General features: G+C 44.4%; 2 protein-coding genes and 1 non-coding gene across 5 annotated transcripts; all 3 read left to right on the top strand.

Annotated features, from left to right (window-relative positions):
• Positions 1-429: 429 nt before the first annotated feature.
• Positions 430-2536, top strand: LOC100845573 (dehydrodolichyl diphosphate synthase 6). Of its 2 annotated transcripts, none has more exons than XM_010229687.3 (3): positions 430-737; positions 1181-1243; positions 1347-2536. In XM_010229687.3, exons 2-3 carry the CDS (start codon positions 1220-1222, stop codon positions 2220-2222), a joined length of 900 nt encoding a protein of 299 aa, XP_010227989.1. In that variant the 5' UTR covers positions 430-737; positions 1181-1219; the 3' UTR covers positions 2223-2536. The 2 variants fall into 2 exon arrangements, with proteins under 2 accessions (XP_010227989.1, XP_003564260.1); XM_003564212.3 differs by having other exon boundaries at positions 432-737; positions 1338-2536.
• An 8465-nt stretch (positions 2537-11001) lies between these two features.
• On the top strand, positions 11002-21366 carry LOC100841490 (probable LRR receptor-like serine/threonine-protein kinase At1g56140). Of its 2 annotated transcripts, XM_010229685.3 has the most exons (17): positions 11003-11387; positions 11487-11652; positions 11761-11832; positions 12430-12501; positions 12770-12841; positions 13106-13177; positions 13261-13332; positions 14516-14587; positions 14673-14744; positions 15416-15484; positions 16411-16476; positions 18057-18125; positions 19067-19111; positions 19802-19863; positions 20125-20510; positions 20595-20781; positions 20871-21366. In XM_010229685.3, exons 1-17 carry the CDS (start codon positions 11264-11266, stop codon positions 21056-21058), a joined length of 1866 nt encoding a protein of 621 aa, XP_010227987.1. In that variant the 5' UTR covers positions 11003-11263; the 3' UTR covers positions 21059-21366. The 2 variants fall into 2 exon arrangements, with proteins under 2 accessions (XP_024313160.1, XP_010227987.1); XM_024457392.1 differs by lacking the exons at positions 18057-18125; positions 19067-19111 and having other exon boundaries at positions 11002-11387.
• On the top strand, positions 17269-17611 carry MIR7734 (microRNA MIR7734). The gene has a single exon (NR_127019.2). It is a non-coding gene; the product is annotated as a microRNA MIR7734 (primary transcript).
• Positions 21367-26133: the final 4767 nt, after the last annotated feature.

Genomic DNA, 26133 nt, shown 5'->3' with positions numbered 1-26133 from the left:
TAGATGACGTCAGCTCCACCAGCAAGATGCTATCGCGAAGAACACACAAATCTAAACAGAAAAATCGCAAAACAAGATGTCAGACGTTTATCCGTGATTTCCTTCTCCCTGACACCTGATTCGGCGTCGAGAGACGATGAAAATAGCCGAAAATTGAATTGAGTTTCTTCAACAAAGTCGGCTAGGGTTTCTCTCCTGACGGCTGGGTTTTTCTCGTCTCAACCAGACTTAACTACTCGTACGTGCCGCGCGGGATCCGGCCCGGCCCAGCCTTGGGCGGTGGCGGAAGGGCTCCATGGGCCATGGCACTATGCACATCTCCCGTAATCCCGTTCCTGACGTCCACTGTCCTTTCCTACCCATGTCGTGCTATCGCGGACTCAAAGCTGCCGCCGGTCACCGTATAGCTTTGCTCCGTCCCGAGGCTCAGATTTCTCCTCACGTCAACGTGTACTCTCCCCGTAGGCCGTAGCGTACTAGCGTGTCTCCGTCTCATCGTCCTTCTCTCATTCTCCCTCTCGATCCTTCCTCCTGATAAGAAACCCCCAAACCCCTTCCTCCAACGATTAGCATCACCAGACGCCCCGTCCCCCGCCTCCTCCCAAGCCAGCGCCACCGCCGCGCGGAGATCCAGCTCGGGCGAGGGGAGGGGACCCAGATCCTCGACCCCCAGAGCGAGCACGGCGCGGGGCACGAAGGCGCAGGCCGGCGGCAGCAGCTGCTGGCGGACAGAGAAGGTGAGTTTCAATCCCTGTGGAACTCGTCTATGGTTCACTTGAGGAAAAATTGTGCCGCCAAAGAACTCAATGGCAATTAAAATCTGGTGCTGCAAATCCAAAGGCTGTCTTTCGGCCCCTGTTTCATATCTTCACACCAGTTCCAATTTTTATGCAAGCTTCTCATCTACTTCTATTTGATAGTCCCAAGATGATCCTCGTTTCTTCCTTAAAGAGGTCTGAGTTGTCTTGGGTGATTGACATGTTCATACTGCCCTTGAAGAAGCATAAAAGATCAATTGTTGACAGTTTTTTTTTCCTTTTCTTTCCCAGCGTACATCCTGCTTAATTCTGTAGTAGTAGTAGTGATGATATACATCTGGTACTCATTTTTCTGACGGTGAATGCTCGCTTCTCCCCTCTTCCTTGGAAATCTGAAACTTTATATCTTTTCCTGTTTGCAGCTTCGAATTGGCGCATTGGTTGGTTGACCCCTAGTGGAAATGCTCGATTCACTTATCAGCCAAGTACAGATCGACAACCAGCTACATGGCTTTTATATCTGCACTTCTTCTAACACTTCGCAAAGGCACTGATAGTTTTGTTTGTCATGCTGTTCAGGATTTGAAGATGGAGAAGGAGAAGCAGCCTGATGAGATAGTCACAACTGGTGTTCTTGAAAGTCTGCAGAATTTTATACGCAAATGCATCGTAGCTGTCCTCTCATATGGCCCGATGCCTAGACACATTGCGTTTATTATGGACGGTAACCGCAGATATGCTAAATCCAGAAGTATCAAGGAAGGCGCCGGTCATAGGGTGGGCTTCTCTGCTCTGATGGCAAGTCTTCTATACTGTTACGAAATGGGTGTGAAGTATATAACAGTTTATGCATTTAGCATTGACAATTTTAAACGGGACCCAACTGAGGTGCAAACTTTGATGGAGTTAATGGAGGAAAAGATCAATGAGCTGTTGGAGAACAGAAATGTGATCAATAAGGTTAACTGCAAGATCAACTTCTGGGGGAACCTGGGCATGCTTAGCGAACCGGTTCGACTGGCAGCTCAGAAGTTGATGGCGAGCACCGCTGGAAACGCAGGGTTAGTCTTATCTGTTTGCATGCCATACAACTCAACCTCTGAGATTGCAAACGCCGTCAATGAGCTCTGCGCAGAACGGAGGGATATGATGCAGAGAGAGCACGCTGGCAGCAGCAATGGCCGTGCCGCAGGTAGTGGCGCGCATTCGGATATTTCAGTAGCTGATTTGGACCGCCATATGTACACTGCCGGTTGCCCAGATCCCGACATTGTGATCCGGACCTCGGGCGAGACTCGGCTGAGCAATTTCCTCCTGTGGCAGACGACGTTTAGTCATCTGCAGAACCCGGAGCCTCTGTGGCCTGAGTTCTCCTGGAGGCACCTTGTCTGGGCGATATTACAGTACCAGAGAGTCTACCCTTACATTGAACAAAACAGAATTCAGGCAAAGAAGCAGCTGTGAATGAAGTATCTCATCTCCTTTGGAAGGAGATAGAAAGATAAACAGATATGAAGAAAATGGTAACACCAATCTGTCCTGCCCAAAGTTGGCTATTATATTATTAACCTTGTACCGAAAGAGTGTAATTATGCGAACCATGTGTATTATGATGGGTAACCCTTCATTTCATTGTTGGGTTTGGAGTTACTGCTTACTTGCCAGTTAGTGTAAACATGAATGTAAGCAAAACATGGATATTGTAAGGAATACATATACTCAGTACTCACTAATATTTCTGCCAGCACCATGTAATAGTTTAAATTTGCCATGTTTTACATTTTCTTTCTTTTTTACATTTAATTTAGATTTTTCTAATTGAAATGTATGCTCCACTTTACAGTATATGGTTCATAGTTGGCACAAAGTGGTAATGTATTCACAACTAATATGGTGTTAAAGGTTTCATCCGGTTTTCCTTAATTAATTATCAGAGAGACAACTCTATTAATTCTGTTTTATTAATGGAGATGCAGCAATTCTTGCTCTTTTGAGCGAGGTTCTTAAAACAAAGAGTATGTTTTCCTATCAAAATCGGCAAATCATTGAACCAGTGCTGAAGAATAGATGTACTTTTACCTTGGTCGAACAAACTGGGCATATAAACACTTTTCCCTTTTTTTCCTAGCTCTGGTGGTCATGGTCTCTTTTATAGGCTGCCTGTTTGGGGTGGATTATAATAATCTAGTCTTTTTAAACTACGTTTGCTTATCTTACTATTTGGCTCGCCAATATCTTTATCTCAGGCAGCTACTATCGAAGCAAATTATAAAAAAGGAAATGATTTGCAGTACGACGTTTTGATGTCCGATAGATACGACATGACGTGACTAGAATTGAGCCTCCTGATGATTCTTCATCTAAGAAATTCAAATGCAGAGATGTACATTGAACTGGATGGGATTGTGACTCGTACGTACAATAATAATTGAAAAATACATCATAGTTCAGCCACACACTGAGACTTAACTGAAGAAAAACGTCAGGTTTTGATTGCAAACCGTGTTCAGTTGGTCAAAGCTGGTTGGCTGTCCGAATTAGAGCGTGAAACTCCATCTCGGACGTCCTTTTAGGGTTAGACAGCCATCATGCTGGGACATTGAAATCATGCATTTTAATTAGAACAAATTTCAAAACTTTAATTATTTGTTGTGCTCAAACCATCCGTCCCGACACAGTGTAATTTGATGATTTTAAATTTATTGCATCCTATAAAAGTTGTGTATTCCCCTAGCCGTTTTATGTTATTTCTTAATTCATGATTGTATATTTACTTTAAGTTATTTATTTATGGGATGTGCTAATGCGCGACCATGCCCGCAAATTTCATCCCGCGCGTACACTCGAGGCAGCATGATGACTATTTGCATGCATTAATGGACAAATTTGATGACATCATCTACATTTTTTGAGATTTCAAATTTCAAAATGTCTTATCTCTGAAAATGTGTACCTGTTTTATGATCCGTTTTTACGGTTAGGTTTGTCTCGACTAGATCTTCGAAACCAAATCCTATATTAGTATGTTTGAACAATATTTTTTTCCGGCCTAGAAGTTAACAGCCAATAATGCATGAAGTTACCATCGTGTTAGTGACAAATAACCATGCGGTAAGTTCAAGCCAAATAGGCTGGTAATTTCTCCACTAAAGTTACCATCGAATAATATATACAAAAGTATCACCGAGTTAGCAACAAGTTACCATGTGAGAACTTCATGCATATTGGTATGTTCGACGGAAAAAATCCATCTCAAAAGTTACCACCCGATAACATATGAAGTTGACACTCTTTTGATACTAAGTTACCACATGGCAACTACGTACAAATAGAATGGTAACTTATGCATGAAAATTACCCGCCAATAATTAAAGAAGTTGCCACCCTATTATGACATGGCAGCTTTTCCAAAGTAGGATGAATTTTTTTTGCATTATCGATTGGTAACTTAAGTGCCTGATTATTTTTTAGCAAAACATATCAAAATCGGATCTAAATTTAAAGCTATCATCGATACGAAGCGACCGGTGAAAACGGATTATAAATCAGACTGACGATTTGATCTACAAAACCTTTTAAACTTTGAAAATGGACTAGTACAAAGAAAAGTGACCACATACAGCTGCACCTTTCGCACACCCAACTAGCACCAAGCTGACATGCAAGGCAGAGCTGGACCAATCGCGTCCGTGCGCGCGAATCAGCCAGATAGGTTTATTTATTCTGTCATGTACTAGTCAGATCTTTTTTTTATTGATCACGGTTTTATATTTGCATTTATTGCACCAAATGTTTTTTTAGCCGTCCTATCGCATCGATTACTGCATAAGCTTATTAATCTACATATGTATTTTTTTAATGAAAATGTATATGACTGTTGTTGTTGAAGAACACATGGATTATATATGATGTGTCTAGGGTGCAAGGGGGTTGTAGCCATCTTTATTAATAAGATTGCCGCAACACTTACAGAAAAGACATCCCGACATTTTTCTTAAATAGGTCAGGTCGCAGTGTGTAGCACGATCTACTCCTATGTTAGAAAGTGTGGCAAGTGTCGTGCTTCGATTGTGGTCTTTTAGGGGTCTCTTTCCTTTTAGCTCATTAAAGTGAAGATGGAACAACGGTATTCGGTGAAGACTATAGACGTTTTTGGTGGGAGAGAGATGGAGAGGTAAAACCTGGTTCATGTAGACCAAGTGAAAAATGGTTTTCTACAGTGGACCATATGAGTTACCCACTTCTCTTTTCTCTTGTGGTACTTTCTCTTTTCCTCTATCTTAATGTATCTCTCCTTTCACGTTGGTGCCCTTCCTCGTCGTGATTTGGCCCTTTCACGTGAAAGTCATTTCTGCCAGCTCCGCCACCTAACAGTAGCATGCTGCTGGCCACACGCTGCCACGTGGCACCAACCCGGGCCCACCTATTTTTTAATCCGTATAGCAATAAAATTTGCCACTCATATATCATCCACATATCATATATCAATAGAATATACTTTTCATATACCATACACCAATGAGATGGGCCCAGTCTGACGCCATGTGGGAGCCACTTGGGAGCACGTGTGAGGGTTGCATGCCACTCGATAGCGTGATAGGTGGCGGAGCCGGTAGAAAAGCCACTCTCGCACTTCATTTATGTATTTTTCACTGACTCGGTAAGTTGACTCGACCGGTTGGCTTAACCACGTCCAGGTCACGTACGTAGGATTAGGCGAGTCTGCCCGCCGGAGGATAGCACGGAGTACAATACAACTATGCAAGTATACGTACTAGGATCGATCACTACATATATATAGGGCCGTGTGCTATATATTAACTTAAGCCCATCGATCCATCGATCAGATTAAGCTTGTAATAAACCCTAAAAGTCTAGCAGCGCCGGCGTCATGGGCTTGGCAATGTCAATCAAGTTGTCAAGCTGGATACTAGGAGTAGAGGAGTCTGTTGCGCGCGCGCGACGGCTTCTCGGTCCTATACGACGTGGACTCCGGCGGGTGCACCGACCAGTTCCTGAAGGCGGGAGACGAGTGCCACCGGACCTTCCTCCAGCAGCTGATCAGGGACGCGGACGACGACCCCACCAAGCGGGGCGCCGCCGCCGACGCCGAGGCTTGCGTCAGAGCCACGGCCGCGCTGCGCAGCTGCTTCGCCGCCGGCGGCGGCAAGTTGAACGATCACAAGTACCTCGTGGCCGCATCGACGAGGACCTTGGCGAAGACTTGAAGCCGTCGCTGGAGCTGATGAAGGAGGAGTATGAGACACGGTTTAGGTGGTGGACTGGCATGAGGAGAAGCTAAGCTAAGTTTGTACGTGAGATCTCATGCGTATATAGGTTTAATTAGATTGGGGTCTTATAGACTTAATTAATTTCGTGGTTAATTTTTGCATTTTTGTTTGGTTCTGAAGTTTTTTTAGGCGACTGCAGCTTCCTACGAGTAGACGAGTCTTGTACTCTTGTATGGGTGAATTCTACTCGGTCGCACACGACGACGTGCACTCCGGCGGGTGCTCTCGATCGATCGTCAGTAACGTTCAGCAAGGCGATGGACGAGTGCCACCCGATCCTCATCCAGGAGAGCCTCTTCGTGATTGGGCCCTTCCACTTCTTATTGACTTGATCGGTGATACATTCATTTATTTTTACCGGTTGAAATGCCCGTGCGCTGCCGCGGTGCGTTCCGCTTCCCTCGTATTTTCAGCACAAAATTTGGCAGCACAAAAATAAGAAGCCATGTAATGCTAAAGATGTGCACATGTCAAACACTGAAACGCATAAAACTGGCCGCTGAAATCAGGAATTTATAATGAAATGATAACCCTATCTTGCAAGATAACATAAGCCGAGTAGCAAACATTTCCGTGGCTGATATAATCTTTCTTTTATAGGATGTTATGCATATTTCCTGATCATCATACATGCTCTTAGATGTGCTAAGAACAAAGATCCACTTACATCTCTCAGTCCGCAACGCGAGTCAAGGATTAGCCAGCTCTTTTCGTACAAGGACTTTCCGCCCTCAATTACGACTTCAAAGCCCTTCTGCACAGTTGAAGTACGTTATGCCAGACAACCTATACAGCTAACATTTTGTAACTCCAAACTCTTGTTCCTTCACACCATGTTCGCAAAAAGTGGTAGGAATCATCGAGGTATTTGATTTACTGATTGAGAAGCTTCAATCGGGAGCAATTGCCTTCAATTGATCTCTTTGCCTTCTCCAACATCAAGCCTAGATATAAAAAGAATCCAAAAGTCATGAGCCCAGATTTCATTCATGTGCTAACATCTGAATATAAAAAGAATTCAGAATCATGAACCCATCTCTTGACTGAAGCAGCCTAATGACTGGCGTGCTAGTCTTCTATCAAAAAGAGACACATAAGCCTATTAGTCAATTTGTTGAGCACATCGAAGGCAGATCTTATATCATGGTACATAAGAGTAACAAGCGTCCTCACTTGGTGTGGAGGCCAGTGTAGGCGTGCTCGGTTGCATTGACGAAGAGGATCACGGTGGGGAAGCCGCTGACCCTGCCGGCGGCCTTGGGGTACTGCTCCCCGTCGAGCCTGGCACATGATGGCACTCGCACGTGCAGAGTCGTGGCGAACCGCGGCATGAGCTGCGCTCGCACCACGGTGCGTACCCCAGAAGCTGTAGCTCCGCGTGCTCCTCCACGGCACGCCGGGCATTGTCTTTGTCGAGCACCATCGATTGCGTCCGCCGTACCGCCTCCGCGCCCCGGCCCGCTCCCTTCATCAGGTGCCTCATCCTCCTTGTCGTCCACGTCCAGCAGCGCCTCCAGCACGTCTGAGTCGTCATCTGCTCCAGATCGAGCCTCCACAGTGGACCGCGGCGGCAGGAGACGGCGGTGGAGTCCCAGGCGGCGTCTGCGATCACGCGGCTCACCACGCAGCGGCAGGCTTCGGCGCCACTCCAACAGGCGGCGGCGGAGGATGGGGCGTGGGGGTGCGAGGGTTGGCGGCGCGAAATCGAGGGTGCACAGGGAGGGAGGGAAGACAAGGGGGTGCGCTGCGGAGTCGGAGTCTAAGGCGGCGGTGATGGCAAGGTGGCGACGGGGGTTTCCCCTGAGCAGTGGAGCGCGGCGGTGTGGGGGGATGGCAGCGGATTCAGGGTCTGCGGTTCGTGAAGGTTTTTTTCTGTACGGGTACAGGGAGAGGGGGACGGACATGAAGTCATCGTGCGTGGGGCCAAGCGAGCGACGACGGATAAAAAAAGATGGAAAGTTTGACAGGCGACGAAATGAAGGGAACGGTTCGTATTGTTTAGATAGGTATATATATATAGACTAGCAAAAGAACCCGTGCGATGCTACGGAACAACGAAAAGTGTATCAAGCACGAGCCGGTGGAGGCGAAGTCTGGACATTGATTTTTCAATTGGATTGATTTCCATACTGAGATTGATACCGAGATTTTTTGTTTGGGTTCGGATTGATTTTCATACTGAGATGGATACGAAGAATTTTGAATTTCATGCTAAGGAGATTGATTTATTTTAGGACTGTTCGTATTATGTTGTGACAAATTTGGACTGTACGATAACTTTCGGTAAATCTAAACCGTAGAATTTTTGCTACTGAAATCGTGAATAAGGCGGAAGGGAAAGAAAATAAGGGGCAGTGGCATATTGATTGTAATTTTAACGAAGTTGACCGACCAACACCGACCAACAGTGACCAACGGCGTCCCCCATCACCACCGATTCCAATTTAATTTTTAATATATATATATATATATATTGTAATAGATATAGATATAAATTTAGATTTAGGTATAGATATAGATTTTTTTAAGGCAAAAGTCAATCGTCCATAGGATTATTTAAGATTTGGACGGCAAGCCTGCCCTCCGGACTCCGGAGGACGTAGAGTACGTAACACGTACGTAATACGGAGTACATACTACGGTCGATCGCAATCTACACATAGAGAGGGCCGGGCTATATATTAACTTGCCTGACCCGATCGATCGATCTGATTAATAAGCTTATAAACCCTAAAATTCTAGCAGCGCCGGCCATGGGAATACTAATCAAGTTGGCAAGCTGGATCCTAGGAGAGGACGAGACCCTTCTGGGCTCCTTCTGCTCGGTCGTACACGACGTGAACTCCGGCGGGTGCTTCCGGCAGTTCAAGAAGGCGATCGACGAGTGCCACCCGACCTTGAGGGAGTTCGACGACGTCAGGCGCGGCACCGCCATCGACGTCGAGGCGTGCGTCAAAGCCACGGCGGCGCTGCGCAGCTGCTTCGCCGCGGGCAAGCCTTATGGCAAGCTGAAGAGCTGCGAGTACCTCGGCCGCCTCGATGAAGACCTGAAGCCGTCGCCGGAGCAGATATGGAAGGAGGAGGATGCGCGGTTTAGGTGGTGGACTGGCATGAGGAGAAGCTAGCCTAAGCTAATTAAAGCTAGTACGTGCATGATCTCATGTAGGAGAGTAGTATATTGGTTTATTTAGATCAATGCCGCCAGGGAAGTCTCCACCCTACTCCCGGTGCTCATTCAACGGATCAAAGACAAGGCCAATGTTTGGTCGTTAGCCGGGGTGAAACATCTTGCGAGCATCATGCCCTAAGTCATATTCCTTTTTATTTTCAGGCCTCGGCCTGCCCTGTTTGCTCCTCCTTTATCAATATATAGCCAAGCCTCTTACCTCGTTTCAGAAAATATTTAAGTCATGATTTCAAGCCGTTTGATCTTCTGCAGCAAAAAACATTCATCAGTTGCAAAAAACAAATACTCCCTCCGTCCAACAAAAGATGTCTCAAGTTTATCAAAATTTGGATGTATTTAGACATGACTTAGTGTATACATGCATTCAAATTTAGTTAAAGTTTAGACATCCTTTGTTGGACGGAGGAAATATCACATTTACACATCATTGTTACAAAGTTTTTCCATGGCTTGTCAAAATTAAGAACGTGCAAAGAAACGTCGCAACCATCTCGAACGCATCTAAACATCAACTTTTTTTGTATGCAGGCAACAAAGCCCCAATAGTTAATTGTGGAGAAAATAGGACAACCTGAAAACACCTTTGCGGAATTATATACTCCCTCCGTCCGGAAATATGTGACGGATTCCAAGTCACTTATTTCCGGACGGAGGGTGTATCAAATATTTGCAGTGGACTTCCAAAATCATCGCAACATGTTACCCATGTCTATACATGCAACAACACGTATGCAAGCTCGTAGCATGTCGAAACAACATATGGAACCACATCAGAAATCCCAAATACACAAACCTGCCACCATTGTCGGTGAAGGCAACGACCCTCACCGATTTGGGCTCGACGCCTACAAAGTTGGCTCACTGGAGCTCTGCCGGAGATGGGTTTGGTGACGTTGAACCCATTCCTAGTGGTCCCAACAATTTCTAAAGCTCGGCAAACAGGGAGAATCCCCATCTCCTTTTCAAGCTCTATGTTAAGTTGATCATCTAAGACAAAGGAGAAGGAAGGTGTAGAAAAAAAAAGAGGCAGATCTAGTACCAGAGGAGGAGGAGGAGGAGATGGGTGTAAAGCACATGAGAGAGAGGGGTGCGCAACAACGATCAAAGCTCCCGACGATCCAACTGATTGATCAGCCGGGCGACCCTGATTTCATCTAAGCCAAAGGAGAATCGATTGATCGGTTGGGTGAGCCTAAGTTCACATAAGGTGGATGGTGGGGGGCCCCACGGGAGGGGGGGAGCCAGATTTGATGGAGAGATTGAGTTGGAGATGGAGTGCAAATAGGAGGATAAAAAGTAGAGGGAAGTTGGGAAAGGAGGCACAAAGATGAGACACAAAAAATGCGCGGGAGGGGAGGTAGATTAGGAGAGGGAGATATGTACACAACGGTGAATCGAAACATCCAGGCGATCATACTTATGGATAAGTTCGGTGATAGGAGACGTTTTTCTTAAAGTTTTAGGTGGGAAGAATATGTGAGCTTGCAAATGCGAGTATCGGTATAACTAAATGTGGCGGATGATGTAGAAAAAAACGTAGGCAGCAGATGGCGGCCACATAGTTTTAGGTGGGAAGAATATGTGATAGTGGCTCGAAAGGAACGATCATACTCTATCTAGTCGGGTCTTTTAGTTCATCGTGCTGAAAGTTCTGAATTTATGTAAATTAAAGCTCTGAATTTTAAAACCAGCGCTTGCGAGTTGATTTTGGACAGAAATTTTGAATAGCTAGCCAACGAGTAAAAAAACAGTCTACCGACAGAGGCGCTTTTCGTTTCCGAGAACTCATTTTGCAGCCTCTGCAAAAAACAACTTAAAAGACCAGCGCCGCCGATCCGCCGCATCTCCCGCCGGCGGCCGGAGTCCTCTACTCCCCTTCCCCGAGGCCTGGTCATCCACGACCTCGTCACTCCGCTGCCCAGACCAGCGCCAGCGGCGCCAGGTCAAACTCCAAAACCCCAAGCCTTCCCCAATGCTCCCCCACCCCTCCTCCTTCTCCGCAAGTCAACCCCAACCGCCCCACGCCCATGGCTCCCTCCCCTCCCCTCCTCCTCCTCCTCCTGGTGCTCACCGGCCTCGGCCTCGCCGCCGCCCAGCCTGAAGGTCCTTTCCCGCCGTTTCAGCAGCAGCGCTCTACCAACGCCGCCGACGGTATCGGTTTCTCGTCCCCTCTGAAGTAGTACTAGTCTGTTCGGCACCAAATTCGAAAGGTTTACGCGGTCTCACGGATCTCCTCCCTGTTCCCCGCAGCGGCTGCGCTGCGCGCGGTGTTCCAACAGTGGGGTCTCGCGGCGGCGGCTGGTGCGCCGGAGGAGGACCCGTGCCAGAAGCGGGTCTGGCTCCAGTCCTTCGCGACGAACGCGTCCATCGACTGCGGCTGCGACGCCGCGAACGGCGAGTGCCGCATCACGCACCTGTGCGTGCACTATCCACCTCCCTCGCTCGTGCGAGGCCTCTGCTTTTGTTGTTTTCCATTGTCTCTGCGCGTGTGGGTTGGGTTGACGAACGGCTGTCGATATTGCAGGAATGTGACTGGCTTCTGGAACATCAGTGTGATCCCGCCGGCGCTCTTCAACTTGACGGAGCTGGTCTCTCTGTGAGTTCTGGCATTGATGGCTGAAACTGCTTACTCTAGGAAACTTGAGACTTAACCTGTCGTTGGAATATGAATATCGACATTTGGTTGCATTGAGTATTATACATTTATACCACTTGCTCCAATTTTGAAAAACTTGTCTTTTTGGACGTAGCGGTGCAAACTTCCAAAACTTTTGGACTACCAAGATCTTTTAAAAAATTTGGATTAGACACTTGAAAATCTTATGTTTATTGTCTTGAAAAATGTTTCATAAATTATTGCTGGGGTTTATATTACTCTAGAAAATAGTGGTAAAGTTGTGTTTGGCTGATATCGGAAACAGGTTTTAGAGAACTGAAAGGAGTATTTGTTTTAGTTTACTTACGTGCTTCACAAGATTTACTGGCACTGTATAAGATATAGTGATTTCTAAAAAGATTAGGTATACACCAAGCCTCCATGTGTCTACTGAATAATTATGTTCTTTTTTTAATAACTTTTTTTCCTGTTCCACCCCCCTCATTGTCAATTGTACTAAATATGTTACACTTGTTGAGTACTTGAGTACAAGGATTCTTAATATGGTTGATAGTCACTTATCATTTCCTGTTGTAGGGATTTGAGCAATAACAACTTAAGTGGTTCAATACCTCCAGAAGTTTCCAATCTCTCCAAACTGGAAACATGGTGATTACAACGCCTTTTACTTCCATTTACAATTGAGATTATAAATTTGGTTTAGAACCTCACTGGCTAAGTATTCCTGTAATGGTCATCAAGGAATGTGTGCATTGAAAGTTCATCCCGCAGAACGTGCATGTTTATTCCATCTTATGCAAAGAATTAGTCAAATTCCAGTCCTCCGTCCGTACTAGAATTGCCTCAGTTTCAAATTTATATGTTGTCAAAGACATTTAATATTCAAATAGCTGATTGAATGTTTTTACTTAGCTAGGCACTTCAACAACAACAAACTTAGTGGGCCTTTTCCTAATGAATCTTCACGCTTAGGGAGTCTTCAGTCCCTGTAAGTATGCCACTTTTCCCTTTACTTTCTCATATAAGTAAATAACTACTCCCTCCGAATTCCGATCCATATTAATTGTCGAAATATTACATGTATCTAGATGCTTTTTAGGCATAGATACATCCATATTTGCGCAAATTTGAGACAATTAATATGGATAGGAGGGAGTATTGAATTTTGACTAAGTCATTCAGGAGAGTAATAGACTTACATAACATCTTGTTGGAAAAGAAAGGTCACATGATCATGCAATTGCTTATGCAGGTGGATGTTCGATAATTACATTGAAGGACTACTTCCAGAATTTATTGCGAACTTTACCAATCTCACAGACCTGTACGGATAAATGTTTGCTTTGTTTTTACTAGGACAGCTTCTTCCTTTGCAATCTTGGAGATCTAATGCGCTTGTCTTGCTAGGAGAATATATGGGATGAAACTTCGAGGACCTATTCCCAAAAATTTCTCTAATTTGATCAATCTGGAAAAACTGTAAGTCACTCTAATGATCTGTTTTCTTAAGCATCAAAGAGTATTGCACTTCTGTCAATTTGTTTATCATTGCCATAGTCTTAAGTGATGAATATTGAATATACAGGAGTAAAAATGCATTTAATCCTTGGTTTTGTAATTTTGAGTTCTTGCCACCATGGTGGTGTTTCGGAGAGCTTCACCCCACCTCTGAACTCTAGAGCTATAAGAATGTTTTTGGCTAACAAGTTTGCTCCAAATCCACATCCACTTTAGGGAGGGATTGTTGTGAAAACACTAGCTGACTCAATCACATCATGATCATTACATCTAAAACTTATCAATGTGAGAAGGTCATTGTTGAACATGAAATAGAAGATCATACAATCAACACAGCTGTAACTATCTTCAACCATGGTATATCCAAACCAATGTTCAACTGTGCATACACACGAGTCAATCTGATAACCGTGAGAAAGAGATTTTTGTTTGTACCTAAACCAATTGCAGTATCGTGAAACGAACAAGCTGCATGATGCATTGACAACATAGAAGAAATACAACAGCTCGCAACTGCTACAAGAAATGAAACTACTATCCAAGGAAGCATGAACCTATGTTACAAAACAAAATTCTGCTACCATCTTCTAGCTTCCAACGAAAGCAACCTTTGCAGGTTGCAGTAATGATTCTTTAAAAAAAGGAACCACAGTGCCTTGTTCTTAAATAACTCAGGCAAGGAAAGCTTATGTAACCAGTGAGCTGGGCCAACTACCTTCATATTCTGATAGGAAGTTTCAAGGTCATCACTTACCAAAAGATGATCGAGAAGACCTGGCGAATTGGACTGGTCAAGCTCAGCAGCCGTTCCTGGACGTCCCTCTTTTTCTGTACCGCCTGCATGACCAATGGACCAAAGTGTAAACCAAGCATGTATTTTCTTTATAAGTAGCTGAATATCAATCACATGAGCTTAATCAGGCTATCAATACATATTCTACAAAATATATGATGTGTACAAAGATAAATAATGCTTCAGGAGAAGAAGCCCTCCTCCTTGGACACCAGTATCGAGAATACCATCTAATGTCACAGAAAATTGTAGTGCCATGCGATTTTCTTATAAGGATAGAAGCCACACAAATTTAATTTTTCATATTAATAAAAAGTTTGCAGTGTTACATTTAACAGGGTTTCCTTACAGGATGCTTGGTGATCTTGATGGTGGAAATTCTACTTTTAATTTCATAGCAGATTGGGCAAATCTTTCAACATTGTATGTCTGCAACTGTCGTACTGAACTGTACTTAGGTTTCATGATTAATATGAATATTTACTAAAGTTTTTTTTTTGTTAAGCAGATCACTGAGAAAATGCGGAATCATTGACCAGTTGCCTAGTACTCCCCCAAAATTACCCAAGCTAACGTACTTGTGGGTTTTCTAGAACTTTTGCTTGAAGATAATGTGTTTACACATGCTTCATTGTAACATAACTTTGTAATTTGCAATGATCTTTAGCACAGATAGGATGTTATTGTTCTTAATATTATTATATTTTTGTAGCCTGACTTTATATGATACTACTACTAGTCTACCACTCCCTCCGTTCCATAAAAAAGTGTCGCCCACTTAGTACAAAATTTGTACTAACTTAGTACAAAACGGGCGACACTTTTTATGGATCGGAGGGAGTACTATCTATCAACAGCATCTATTGTCAAGCATAGACAGCCTATTAGTTTAAAAAAGTAAACACTATGAATAGTTCTTACGCGTACTTCTTTTGTAGCTTCTAACAGTGGTTAGCTTACCCAGCAAATTCAATTTGGATGTTGTTAAGTGTTTCAGTTTAAGTTGTGGAATGATTTGAACTTCTTTTCTTGGCCAATGGATGACCTGGGAATAATAGAATGTTCAATTCACTACACAGTCACATCTGTTTTATCTTGTTCTTTGCTTTGCTGTGTATTTGATAGCGGAAGCTATACCATGAAATTGATCTCAATTTGTTCAGAAGTACAATCTGTATTATTGATCTTTTTAATATTCTTCTGCTATTTCATAGTCATTATTAATTTGTAAATGTGTTTGCATATTTGCAGAGATTTGAGATCAAACAACTTATCAGGCTCAATTCAACAATTGCTTCCCTATAGGAGTTCACGCTACCTGTGAGTTCTGGTTACAGACTTACAATACTTGTGTCTTGGGTTCTTGGCACCTTTGAAAGTAAATTGAATTAGGGGTGAAATGTATACCTAATAAACTTAGTACCATTTGGAAGTAAAATTTAGAAAACCTGGTGCATGTGGAACAAACTGCGTTGGGGAATAATGTAATTAATCACCAGTTCTTCCAACTTCCAGAGCACATACTTTTTTTCTCGAACACACGCCAAAACCCATGTCATTTTGCATTAGAAGAAGAACGCTGAGACGGCAAAAGCTTACAAGCGAAAACTGGAACCAAAATAACTAAAAGGCCTAAGCTAGCAATCCTAAAAGGTAATAGCAAAAGAAGAAGAAAGCTGAGGCAAAACAACCAAAACCCTACAGCTATACTTGTTCACCTTTAAACTGTCATATTGCCTTCATAGCTCTGTATCTACCCAAGATAGGTGCAGAACATGTCTTGTGTTGCACTTTATCAATCTCCTCCATACTAGATGTCTTGCGGCTTGGATTTTTTGGTCAGGTCTAGCATAATATTTTGATATTTTTGTCTTGTAAGCCTGTAAGGTTAACTCATAAGAATAGTACTTAAAGTGTACAATGCTATCATCACTGTTAAGTGTTATGTTTATTAGTGATTATTACGTAATTAGTCAATACTGGCACATGCTGATTTAAATAAATTTGCATGTATTATGGTTTGTTTACACTATGATAGGATGAACCGAAGCTTTAAATTCTCAATCTCACGTATCAATTTTTCTTGTGTTATTTACAAAGAGCGTAAAAATGAATGATGGGGTGGGGGCACATCATCTGTAATCTTAATCTTTCTTGTACCCCCTCCATATTTTTCTATTGGCAATGCTTAAATGAACTTTTTTGTTTTTTTCTTCCACTTATCTAATGATGTTTTATCCTTCTAGATATGTGGGTGAAAACAACTTTAGTGGACAGCTGCCTTCTGAAATTGTTCAGTCATCACTTGCTTTGTAAGTATGTTCATTCTTTATATGTTTGCGGATACTTTTGTGGTCATATCAAAGATGCCCCACGGGCTGTCACTTACCAAAACCTGTTCAGTGGAGCTTTAGAGTACATCTCTTATTTGTACAAAGGCCTCTTGAAATACATACTATATTAATGCTTTTAAGACAACATACTTTCTCTAATGCCATTTAAGATAGCATGCTTTTTAAACTTTGACATAAACTTCTTCTGTATCATTTACCATGTACATCCATTTTGTGCAGCATCGGACATTCATTGAATTAATATGAATAGCAACTATTTCTGGGCTGCAGAATTAACATTGGCGCATCACATATCACTCATATTGACTGTCCTCATGTTATATTCTGCAATTTATTATTGCATGTAGGCTGTAGCCTGCAGGCTATAGTTAAAATGGATATACTCCCTCCGGCCGGAATTTCTTGTCGCAGATTTAGTTCAAAGTTGTACTAAATCTGCTACAAGCAATTCTGGCCGGAGGGAGAACCATGTCAATCTGTGAGAGAGATTGCACAAATGGGTTATTGTATTGCATCGAAGCTCAAGGGCTAATATAGTAGAAAAGAAGAGACATAACTCCTAAACCACATGATATTACACTATGATAAACATGTAAATTAAACATAGCCAAAAATAGCTGAGGCATTAGCATATATTAAACATAGTAATTTCGGTGTAAATCGACAAAAATAACCCTCTTCTAGAAGTTCAGCCAAAAATAACCCTTGTGCAAAACTTTAACCAAATCTGACCCCTTTGCTCAACGCCATCCTCTACGGCATTGAACGTGACTGGGTTAACGCCATATGGCTTGACGTTAAAGAAAAAACGTGGTAGTTTCATGAGCAACCGATGGTTTTTGCGGGGGTCAACGCCAAGGTCCATGGCGTTTTTTTTTTGTGAAAAGCCAAGGTCCATGGCATGCCCCCCCCCCCCCCCCCCCCCCAAAAAAAACTGGAATCGACTTTTCTGGGGTGTAAAATTGACGTTTTGGGGGGTCAACGCCATGGTCTGTGGCGTTGAGCTCCAACACCCCAACGCCACGAAATTGCTCAGTTTTTTCAACGCCAGGCTATATGCCGTTAACCTAGTCACATTCAACGCCATAGTTGTTGGTGTTGAGCAAATGGTTCAGATTTGGTTAAAGTTTTACACTAGGATCATTCTTGTCAAAACTTTCAGAAGAGGGTCATTTTTGTCGATTTACACGGAACTTTGAACTATTGGATCTGAAGTGATCTCTACTCTAGAAACTAGAAATGGCTGTGATTGAATCAACAAGGATATTATCAAGACATTTGTTCAGATTGGTAGGAACTGGATTTGTGGTAGCAAGTTGGCATGATATTATAGTACATAAATTGTACATTTTTTTTAGCTGAAGTATGTTCAGAATCTGAACCAGGGCATTACAGTTCTATTATGTACTTTCTTTTCGCTCTGTGGTGTCATATTCTGTGATTCTAACTCTTCAAGATCAGTGTAATATTCTTTTGCAGCAGTGCAGCCTGATCTTAAACCTGCCTAACTCTTCTGATTTTTGATATAAAATCTTCAGGGACATTTCATATAATCCTTTACTTAATGGAAGCCTTCCTAATATTCCTGCTGATCGGAAGTGGCCAATGTATGTAATTTTTACGAGTTAAGTCCATATAACCCCTCGAACTTTGAGAATGGGACCACTTTACCCCCTGAACTTCAAAACCGGGTACTTTACCACCTGAACTATGCAAAACCAGACAAATCACCCCCTGAGACCAACCTAAGCAGTTTTTGTAGGCGGTTTTGCTGACGTGGCGACTGTTAAATGCTATGCTGTCAGTTTTAGTGCGGGTATCAGTTGGTTTAGGCAGGAAGCCCCTCAATTTTCCCTCTTTAAAATTGGGTGCTTAATTTTCTGAATTTTGCAAAACCAGATTAATCACCCCAGCAAAATGCAACACTGTCAGTTTTAGAGCGGTAATCGGTTGGAGCATATTTTTTTATATAGCAAAACATGATCATTTCAGTTGCATCTCAAAACCAAAGCGAGCATGCTTACCACAAAGTAAGAAATATCATACACTTACCCAAAAAATAAAATAGCATGAACTGAGCACATATCTAAATATCTAAGAAACCAGACACAATCGACACCCGCACTGCGCTCAAGTTTCTGTCTAATTTCAACATTGAGGATGAACCCTAGTTTTTAGAATGGGACGGGAGAAAAGGAGAGGGGAATGAATAATGAGGAAGAGGAGGGGAAGTTGAGGGGTTTTCTTGTCTAAACCAATTATTCCTTTCCTAAAACTGACAACATAGCATTTTTCAGTCGCCACGTCAGCAAAACCTCCTACAAAAACCGCTTAGATTGGTCTCAGGGGGTGATTTGTCTGGTTTTGCAAAGTTCAGGGGGTTAAGTACCCGGTTTTGAAGTTCAGGGGGTAAAGTAGTCCCATACTCAAAGTTCAGGGGGTTATATGGACTTAACTCTAACTTTTACCTTTACTTGTTATATTAAGCATTAATGCTAATAACTAAATTGCTTTTCTTATTCTTTTGCAAACATGTTCTTATCTGTAGAAATTATATCGGAACCTCAATTGATGCAAGCAGAACAATTAACAGGTAATCAGCATTTTGAGTGATTGGTTAGTGGTTGTGCTCTGATATTGTTGATCACACAAGCAACAACTCATTGTTATTATTTGCCAACAGTCTTCACTGTGCATGTTCCCTGGTTACCTATTTTTAAAGACTGCGACTGTGGACGTAACACATATGTGAATAGAAGAGAGCTTATCAAACACCATTGATCGGAAAACATTTTCCTTTTCCACACCTTATCCCAGCATTCACTTTTTTCCAACAGCAAGAATACTTAATAGCAGGGAACCATTTCGCTACGGTAAGGCTGTGGCTGCTCTTCTCGAGTTCTCTTGATGCATTTTAGAGAGATAACCAAATATGTTGGAGAGCGGAAGGGACATAAAGAGGAGACCCAAGTCCTTGCAAGTTTTCCTTCTTTGCAACTCAATGGGCCTACATATACATTAGTTTTTGTTTCACAATTTTGGCCTATCTTTGCCGATTAGAGAACAGCTTGGGATAGATTGATTGGAAGGTGTAGGTAATTTTCAACAATTGGAATGTTGAAAAAGAAGTTTTAGTGTTGATGGTGGCTTTGGTATTACTGTAAACAGCATGAGATTGTCCTTGTAATTTGCAGTAGAGTTTAATCTTTGGGATTTTATAATAGCATTCTTCTGCTTCGTATTTCTCACCCTGTTGTATTAATTATTAACCACTAATATGCAGTGAGAACCTTACTCTCCTGAACTGTCTCGGCATGAAAGAATGCAACAGAACATCTTACACTAGTAAGTTTTCAGAAATCTTTACTGTTTGATATGTGAAAACGATTCCGTTTGCTATTAGACTTCCGGTACTCAATTAGTTGTTTTAATAATGCCAGTCGCGATACTTGTGTACATATTATGTTCTGTAGAGTTACTGAGATTAAAAACTTGCAAGTTCTTCTAAAGTTGCACTTAGATCCTGCCACTTCTTTTCAGAACCTAACATTTGTAGCCACAATCTGCACAAATAATTTTTCGTCCTTCATCTTATCATAAATGCAGATCCTATAACTTCCTTCGCTGTAAACTGTGGTGGCAAGCAAAAGACCTATCAAGATTCATTGCCAATTACGTTCTCCGATGACACCAGTAACCTTGGAGCAGCAGGCATCCATGTTGATACTGACAAGCAATGGGTAGTTAGTCATGTGGGTTCTGATCCTGTTGTTAGTGAATCTCCTGGCATTGTAAATACAAATCAAGGTTTTCTTGGAGTAGACATGCCTGAGCTCTATCAAACAGCAAGGACGTCAAGAAGTGCTTTGTCGTACTATGTGGTTGGTTTGTCTAATGGAAAATATACAGTTCAACTCTTCTTTGCGGAGATTGTTATTGACAGTCAATTAAATCATGGTCCAGGAAGGCGTTTATTTAACATTGATATTCAGGTTCGATCTCTCTCTCTGAAAATTCAATATCTTTAACACATCCAGTTCATATGAGCCAAACTGAAATGGTCTGATTAACTGCAGGATCAAAACATCAAGACAGATTTTGACATCACTAAGGAAGCAGGTGGTTTCAGAAGACCCATGAACATAACTTATGAAGTAACAGTGGATAACCCTGTACTTAAGATACATCTGTATTGGAATGGACGAGGTACATGCTGTATTCCATATGAAGGTGCCTATGGGCCTCTGGTGTCAGCAATAAGAGGTAGTTACACTAAATATATTGCACACATATAATTATCTGCTTATGGGAAAATCATTGGCTGACAAGGATGAAATGTTCAATCTCCACAGTTTTCCGCCCCAAAAATCCAAACAACATCCCCCCACCCACGCCACCACGTTCAGCGCGGCCAGACAACAAGCGAAGAGGAGTGGTTGTAGGCATCGCAGCCCTGTGTATAGCGATGGCGGTGATATCTTCGTCCGTCGCCTACCTCTGGTGGAAATGGGTTTCACTTGTGAAGCATCCAAACGCATGACGGTTTCAAGTGTGCATAGCAGGCGAATGAGCCTCTGATACTGTATCATGTATATTCATATACGTGCGCTGAGCTTTCTTGGGTTGGGGCACGGAGCCTGTACAGGAAACCTACCTGCGTAGCGTGAAGAGGAGAAACACATTGATGTACAGTTCGGTTTGCGTTCAGGATCTTAGGTCTATAGCTTCCTTTTGTTTTTTTTCAATCTTTGATTGTAATCTCTTAAGAACATACTGAAGTCATCCCAGGTTTTGTTTTTATATATTGCATCCATGTTCATTTGTTTATTGAAGCTCATTTTTCTTGTATCGCTGTCTTGTTGAGTAAGTTTGGAATGCTGGATCTTCTTGTAGTTCACGGGAGATTTGAGTCGAAGATCATTGCCACGATCCATGGCGTTGTGCTCAAACAGGTAAATGGCACGGAGCATGACGCTGACCCCTAAAACGTAGATTACTCTTTTTTTTTTTAAAGCTCGGCCTCTGGTCGATTACTCTTGAAATTGTGAAGTCCTTTAAACACAAAGCTATGTGGTGTCAATCTAGTCAAGTTCATAAAAATTGACGTTGAGAAAAATGGTAGATTTGTTTCAAGTTTTTCACTAAGATCATTTTTGACTGAGTTTTGAAGGAATGATATTTTTTGTTGATTTACTCTACAACTGTAGCTCTTTGGTATATTCGGAAACAATTAATATTTGTTTAAACATGCAACAGTACATATGTAAGACAGATACCTATTTGAGAACCAAACTTGGTTCATAGCCATGATTTGCCACACCTTTTCTGCTAAAGTACGACAATCCACAAAATATCGTGGGAGGGAAATTGCGCCATAAGTTAGACAGAGTTTAACAAAAGTCTGTATGAAAGATGAGACACACTGCTAAGAAAATGAGTCAATACCACAGTTGTGGCGGTTAAACAAAGGATAGCCTAACTGAGCTACTCCATCCGTTCCATAAAAATTGGTATGACTATCAACTAGAGCTAGTTTAAAACCGTGCCAATATTTATTAAATGGATGGAGTACCACGTTTGTAAAGTTTGTCAAACTGCTGCCCTGAACCCAACACGTCCATAGTTCTCAGAAAAAAAAAACCTATTAATGGTACTGTATATTTAAAAATGTTGACGAAGAATTATTACTCTCACGGAGGAGAAACTCTCTAGTTTTATCTTTAAATTGACTTTCATTGAGAAATATTATTTCTAAATTGTTGACAATCATAATGTCGTGGTGGTGTCACGGCAGATGCCATATGATGGCTTATGTTGGGGCCGATGGACGAATGAGTAACCGGAGGAGGGATGACGTGATGAGAAACATGCACAAACACACGAGCACACACAGATTTACCCAGGTTCGGAACCCTTTTGTCGAGGTAAGACTTCTATTCCTGTTTTGTTGTATAAACCGAGATACCAAGATCTACAATGGTGCTCCTTGAGCAGTTTCCTTGAGGAAGAAGAAGAAGAAGGAGAAAACCCTAAATGTCTAAGTGTGGGGGATCCCTCTCCAGGGATGAGTAGTGCTCCTATTTATGGAGCGCCCATGTCATACTGACATGTGGACCAAAGGCTAATGTTATTTTCTACGGGCCCCGCCGGGCACGCGTCTTGGTTCCCTCTAGGTGGCACTGCAGGGGACAAGACAATTTTAGTTTTCCTGGCGTCTGGCAACAAGTACTGCAGCCTTCTGCCAGCCTCCGTCATTGATTCTATTTCGGTGCTTCTTTGCGCAGTCACCTGGCACCACAACGTAAGCAGCGACTGCTTTTCCCGTGATAAAGATAGCGCCGCTTTACTTTGCGCCATGCGACGAGGATAAGACCGTTGAGACATCTCGGCGCTGGCCGAGATCAGAGTACTCGTCCTTATCCTGCAATCACATAAGACAAGATAGATTTGCCGGCATACACTTGGTATGTCGGCTTCGTCTTAGTTCAGCTTAAGGATGCCGGCGTACATGCCTGTGCCGGCTTTGCCTTCGTCATCTCGGCTAATGTGTGTCGTCCTCACCCTACCCGGGGTCATCCCCCCGACACTAGTCACCGAAGCTGTTGCGGTCCGGCAGGGAAGAATGTCGGGCCACGACAGTTTCCCACACACAAACCACCGAAGCTCACCAGGGCTTAGCCGAAAAGGATGCCGAGACAACCCTGAGTTCTCTTAGCCGAGATCAAGTTATTCCTACATATTGAGTCGGCGCGCTTATTCAGCCCTAAGCCGAGATTCCTTTCTCCTTCGTGGCGACAGTAGAAAACTCGTTTCCGTCGTCATTAGTGCCACCTGTCACTTGTACTCTGCACTTCGCTTAAATAACGGGAAGATAAAACCCAAAGTAGTGCATGTCGTCCCATCGGACAGTAAAACCGACAGGCCATTAAGAGGAGAATATCGGTTCCCACGCGGATCCTTATCCTCCCGGGTTTGACGGGATTTACTGAGCCACGCCACGCGGTAACCAAGCGCGTGCGTTAATGGGGTTGATTGCCCCCATGATCGTGCGTGGCCTTTCCGTTGGCCACAAAGATCGTGGGTGCGGAAGATCCGCGCCCCATTAGTGCGCTGCGGGTATAAATAAGGGGAGGGGGCGAGGGTGAAAACCCTTCGCATTCCCCCGACGCCCTCGCTCTTCTCTACTCTCCTCCGTTCTTCGTGCGCTCCGCCATTACCGTGAGCTCTGAGCTTCTTTGCTACTGGGCCTTCTAGCTCCCAGCGGCCGAACTCACCACCGCATCCCCGCACGCGCTAGCTCAGTTCTCCGTCGCTGCTTTTGTTGCCCGTCCTAGCCTTGCGCCACTGCCTCTTCGCCGTAAAACCTAACCCTAGATCTATTCTCCGAGCAATGGCCTCTTCATCCCGCGACGCCGCCGCCGCCGACCCCGCTGCAGAGCATACCGAGGAGGAGATGGGCTCGGAGCGAGCTGGCTGGGAAGGCTCCGACGTCTCCCCGGCGGACATCGAGTGGCTCCGCCGCTCCCGGCGGATTCCGGAAGATGTGGAGTGCCGGATCCTCGGCGATGAGATCGTGCCGACACCCGAATCTGGTGAGCATGTCGTCTTCCTTGCTCACTTTGAACGAGGGTTCGCTCTGCCGGCTAGTGATTTTACTAGGAAATTCTTAGATTTCTTTGGCCTTCTGGCGCACCACCTTCCGGCAAACGCCATCCTTACTCTCTCGGCGTTTGTCACCTGCTGCGAAGCCTATCTCGGCCTCTGGCCTTCCATCGACTTGTGGGCCAAATAATTCATGTTCCAGCCCCAAGTTCTTCCGACAAAGATAATCCCGGCGCCGCTAAGCCCATGACCCAGTGCGGCGCCGCCACCGTCATACCCCGCGGAGGTTCGGCCTTCCCTCGGATCCAAGGTCTTGAGTCCTGCAAGAAATGGCTCAAGACCTTCTTCTACGTCAAGAACTCCTCTGACAACAGCAAGATTAATCTGCCGAGATTCGTAGTTGGCCCTCCGGAGGAGAAGAAGAACTGGAAGTATGATCCGAAGGACACCCTTCCTGAGATCAACGAGATCCATGACGGCATCCTTGAACTCAAGGCAGACGGGATGACGGCCGACGACCTGCTGGCAACCTTTGTGTACCGGCGGTTGTGCCCGCTCCAACGCCGGACACACAAGATGTGTTTCTACGGCGGCCAGTTCGACCCGAACCGGGTGTCGACCGTCCGGCTAGACAAGCTTGAAGTCCGACGCCGAGTTAAGGCGATCGTGAAGACGAGTTTGCCCGAGCGCTAGGAATGGGGTATGCCGGCGTACAGCCGGAAGCACCGTCCTCCCCCGGTGAGTTTTTGTTTATATGTTTCTTCTGTTCTTATCTGACATATGGTTATGCCGGCTTTCATTTGACAAAGACTTATCTCGGCGCAACTTAATTCCTTTGTGCAGAGATTTACCCTTTAGGGCAATGAAGACGGGAAATGCCCGGACAAGCGCTTTGGGAGCCAACGCGTGACCATCGACCATGAAGATCCGGACTCGGAGGATCACATGCCGATCACTCATGCCGGCCCCCGTCGCAATGAAGGTAATGACTTCCGACATCCTCTCATAGTTATTAGAATAGTTATCATTAAAATGCTCACACCTGCATTAATCCGGGAACAGCTGACTCGGACGATCCCGCCGATGTTGTGGCGTCGGTCCCGTGAAAAACGCATTCCCGAGAAGGATCTTCCAAGAACTGTGAAGCGGAAGAAAACCGCCTGTCGTGGACCAAAGCCGAAGCCCATGACCGTTGGGTAAGGCTTATAGCATCTCAATCCTTGATGTTGGTTTTCTTCTTAAGTATCATGAAAATAACCAACTCTCGTTCCTGCAGGGAGGCTCTGACGGCCACTTAGTCTCAGACGTGCATTGCGTCTGAGATCCTGGTTGCTCCATCTTCTCGTGCCGAGCCTGCAACTCAGGCCACAGGAGAGACCGAGACTGCTACAGATCCGACATCCCCCGTCCGGGATGTCGGCCTGAGCACCGACGCTTCGAGCGTCGCACAAGTCGGGACTTCGGCAGCCGAGGCTGCTCCTTCATCGGCAGCAACCGAGACGCAAACGGAGCCGTTGGTCCCGGAGACTCCTCAGCAGCCGGCCTCACAGCCCCAAGAACCCCATGGACCGCAGACAACATCAACACCGCCATCGCCTCCGCCGCAGCCGCAAGCTATCCAACTAGCGGCTGCGCAAGCTAGGAGAACTAGGAGCTCCGCTATCCCGGCGGGACAAGCGCCTCGATGTTCCTCCAACTCACAGTCTGCCCGAGGCAACCAGGGGGTTCCCCTTAGGACAACAAGCGGGCATAACTGGGGGTCGCTGGGCCAGTTCGTAATGGACTGGAACAACACCGTTAGCTATGAGGTGAACTCCGGCACCATGCAGACGGCGCGGCAGAGCCCTTTGGTGGGGCCGGCACCTGTGGGGTCGACTCCGAAGTCCGTGTCGGCCCGGATGTTCCAGGCAAGGGTCGCCTTGTTTGAGTCCAGCCGAGCCGCAGACGTATGAAAAACTCCTTTGAAGATTTGTACTTCTAATTCTAATATCCATGTTCCTCGTCTCCAAGGTT

This window comes from Brachypodium distachyon, chromosome 1, assembly GCF_000005505.3.
Source record: "Brachypodium distachyon strain Bd21 chromosome 1, Brachypodium_distachyon_v3.0, whole genome shotgun sequence".
Lineage (NCBI taxonomy): Eukaryota > Viridiplantae > Streptophyta > Magnoliopsida > Poales > Poaceae > Brachypodium > Brachypodium distachyon.
This window is presented reverse-complemented; position numbering and strand designations above follow the sequence as displayed.

Bases quoted from the DNA above. Each gene is read 5' to 3' on its own strand.
- LOC100845573 (XM_003564212.3), top strand. From the start codon at position 1,220: ATGCTCGATTCACTTATCAGCCAA. The intron at 1,244-1,337 runs GTACAGATCGAC...CATGCTGTTCAG, and splicing joins TCGATTCACTTATCAGCCAA to GATTTGAAGATGGAGAAGGA.
- LOC100841490 (XM_010229685.3), top strand. From the start codon at position 11,264: ATGGCTCCCTCCCCTCCCCTCCTCCTCCTCCTCCTGGTGCTCACCGGC. The intron at 13,333-14,515 runs GTAAGTCACTCT...GTTTCCTTACAG, and splicing joins TTGATCAATCTGGAAAAACT to GATGCTTGGTGATCTTGATG. The intron at 18,126-19,066 runs GTATGTAATTTT...TCTTATCTGTAG, and splicing joins GCTGATCGGAAGTGGCCAAT to AAATTATATCGGAACCTCAA.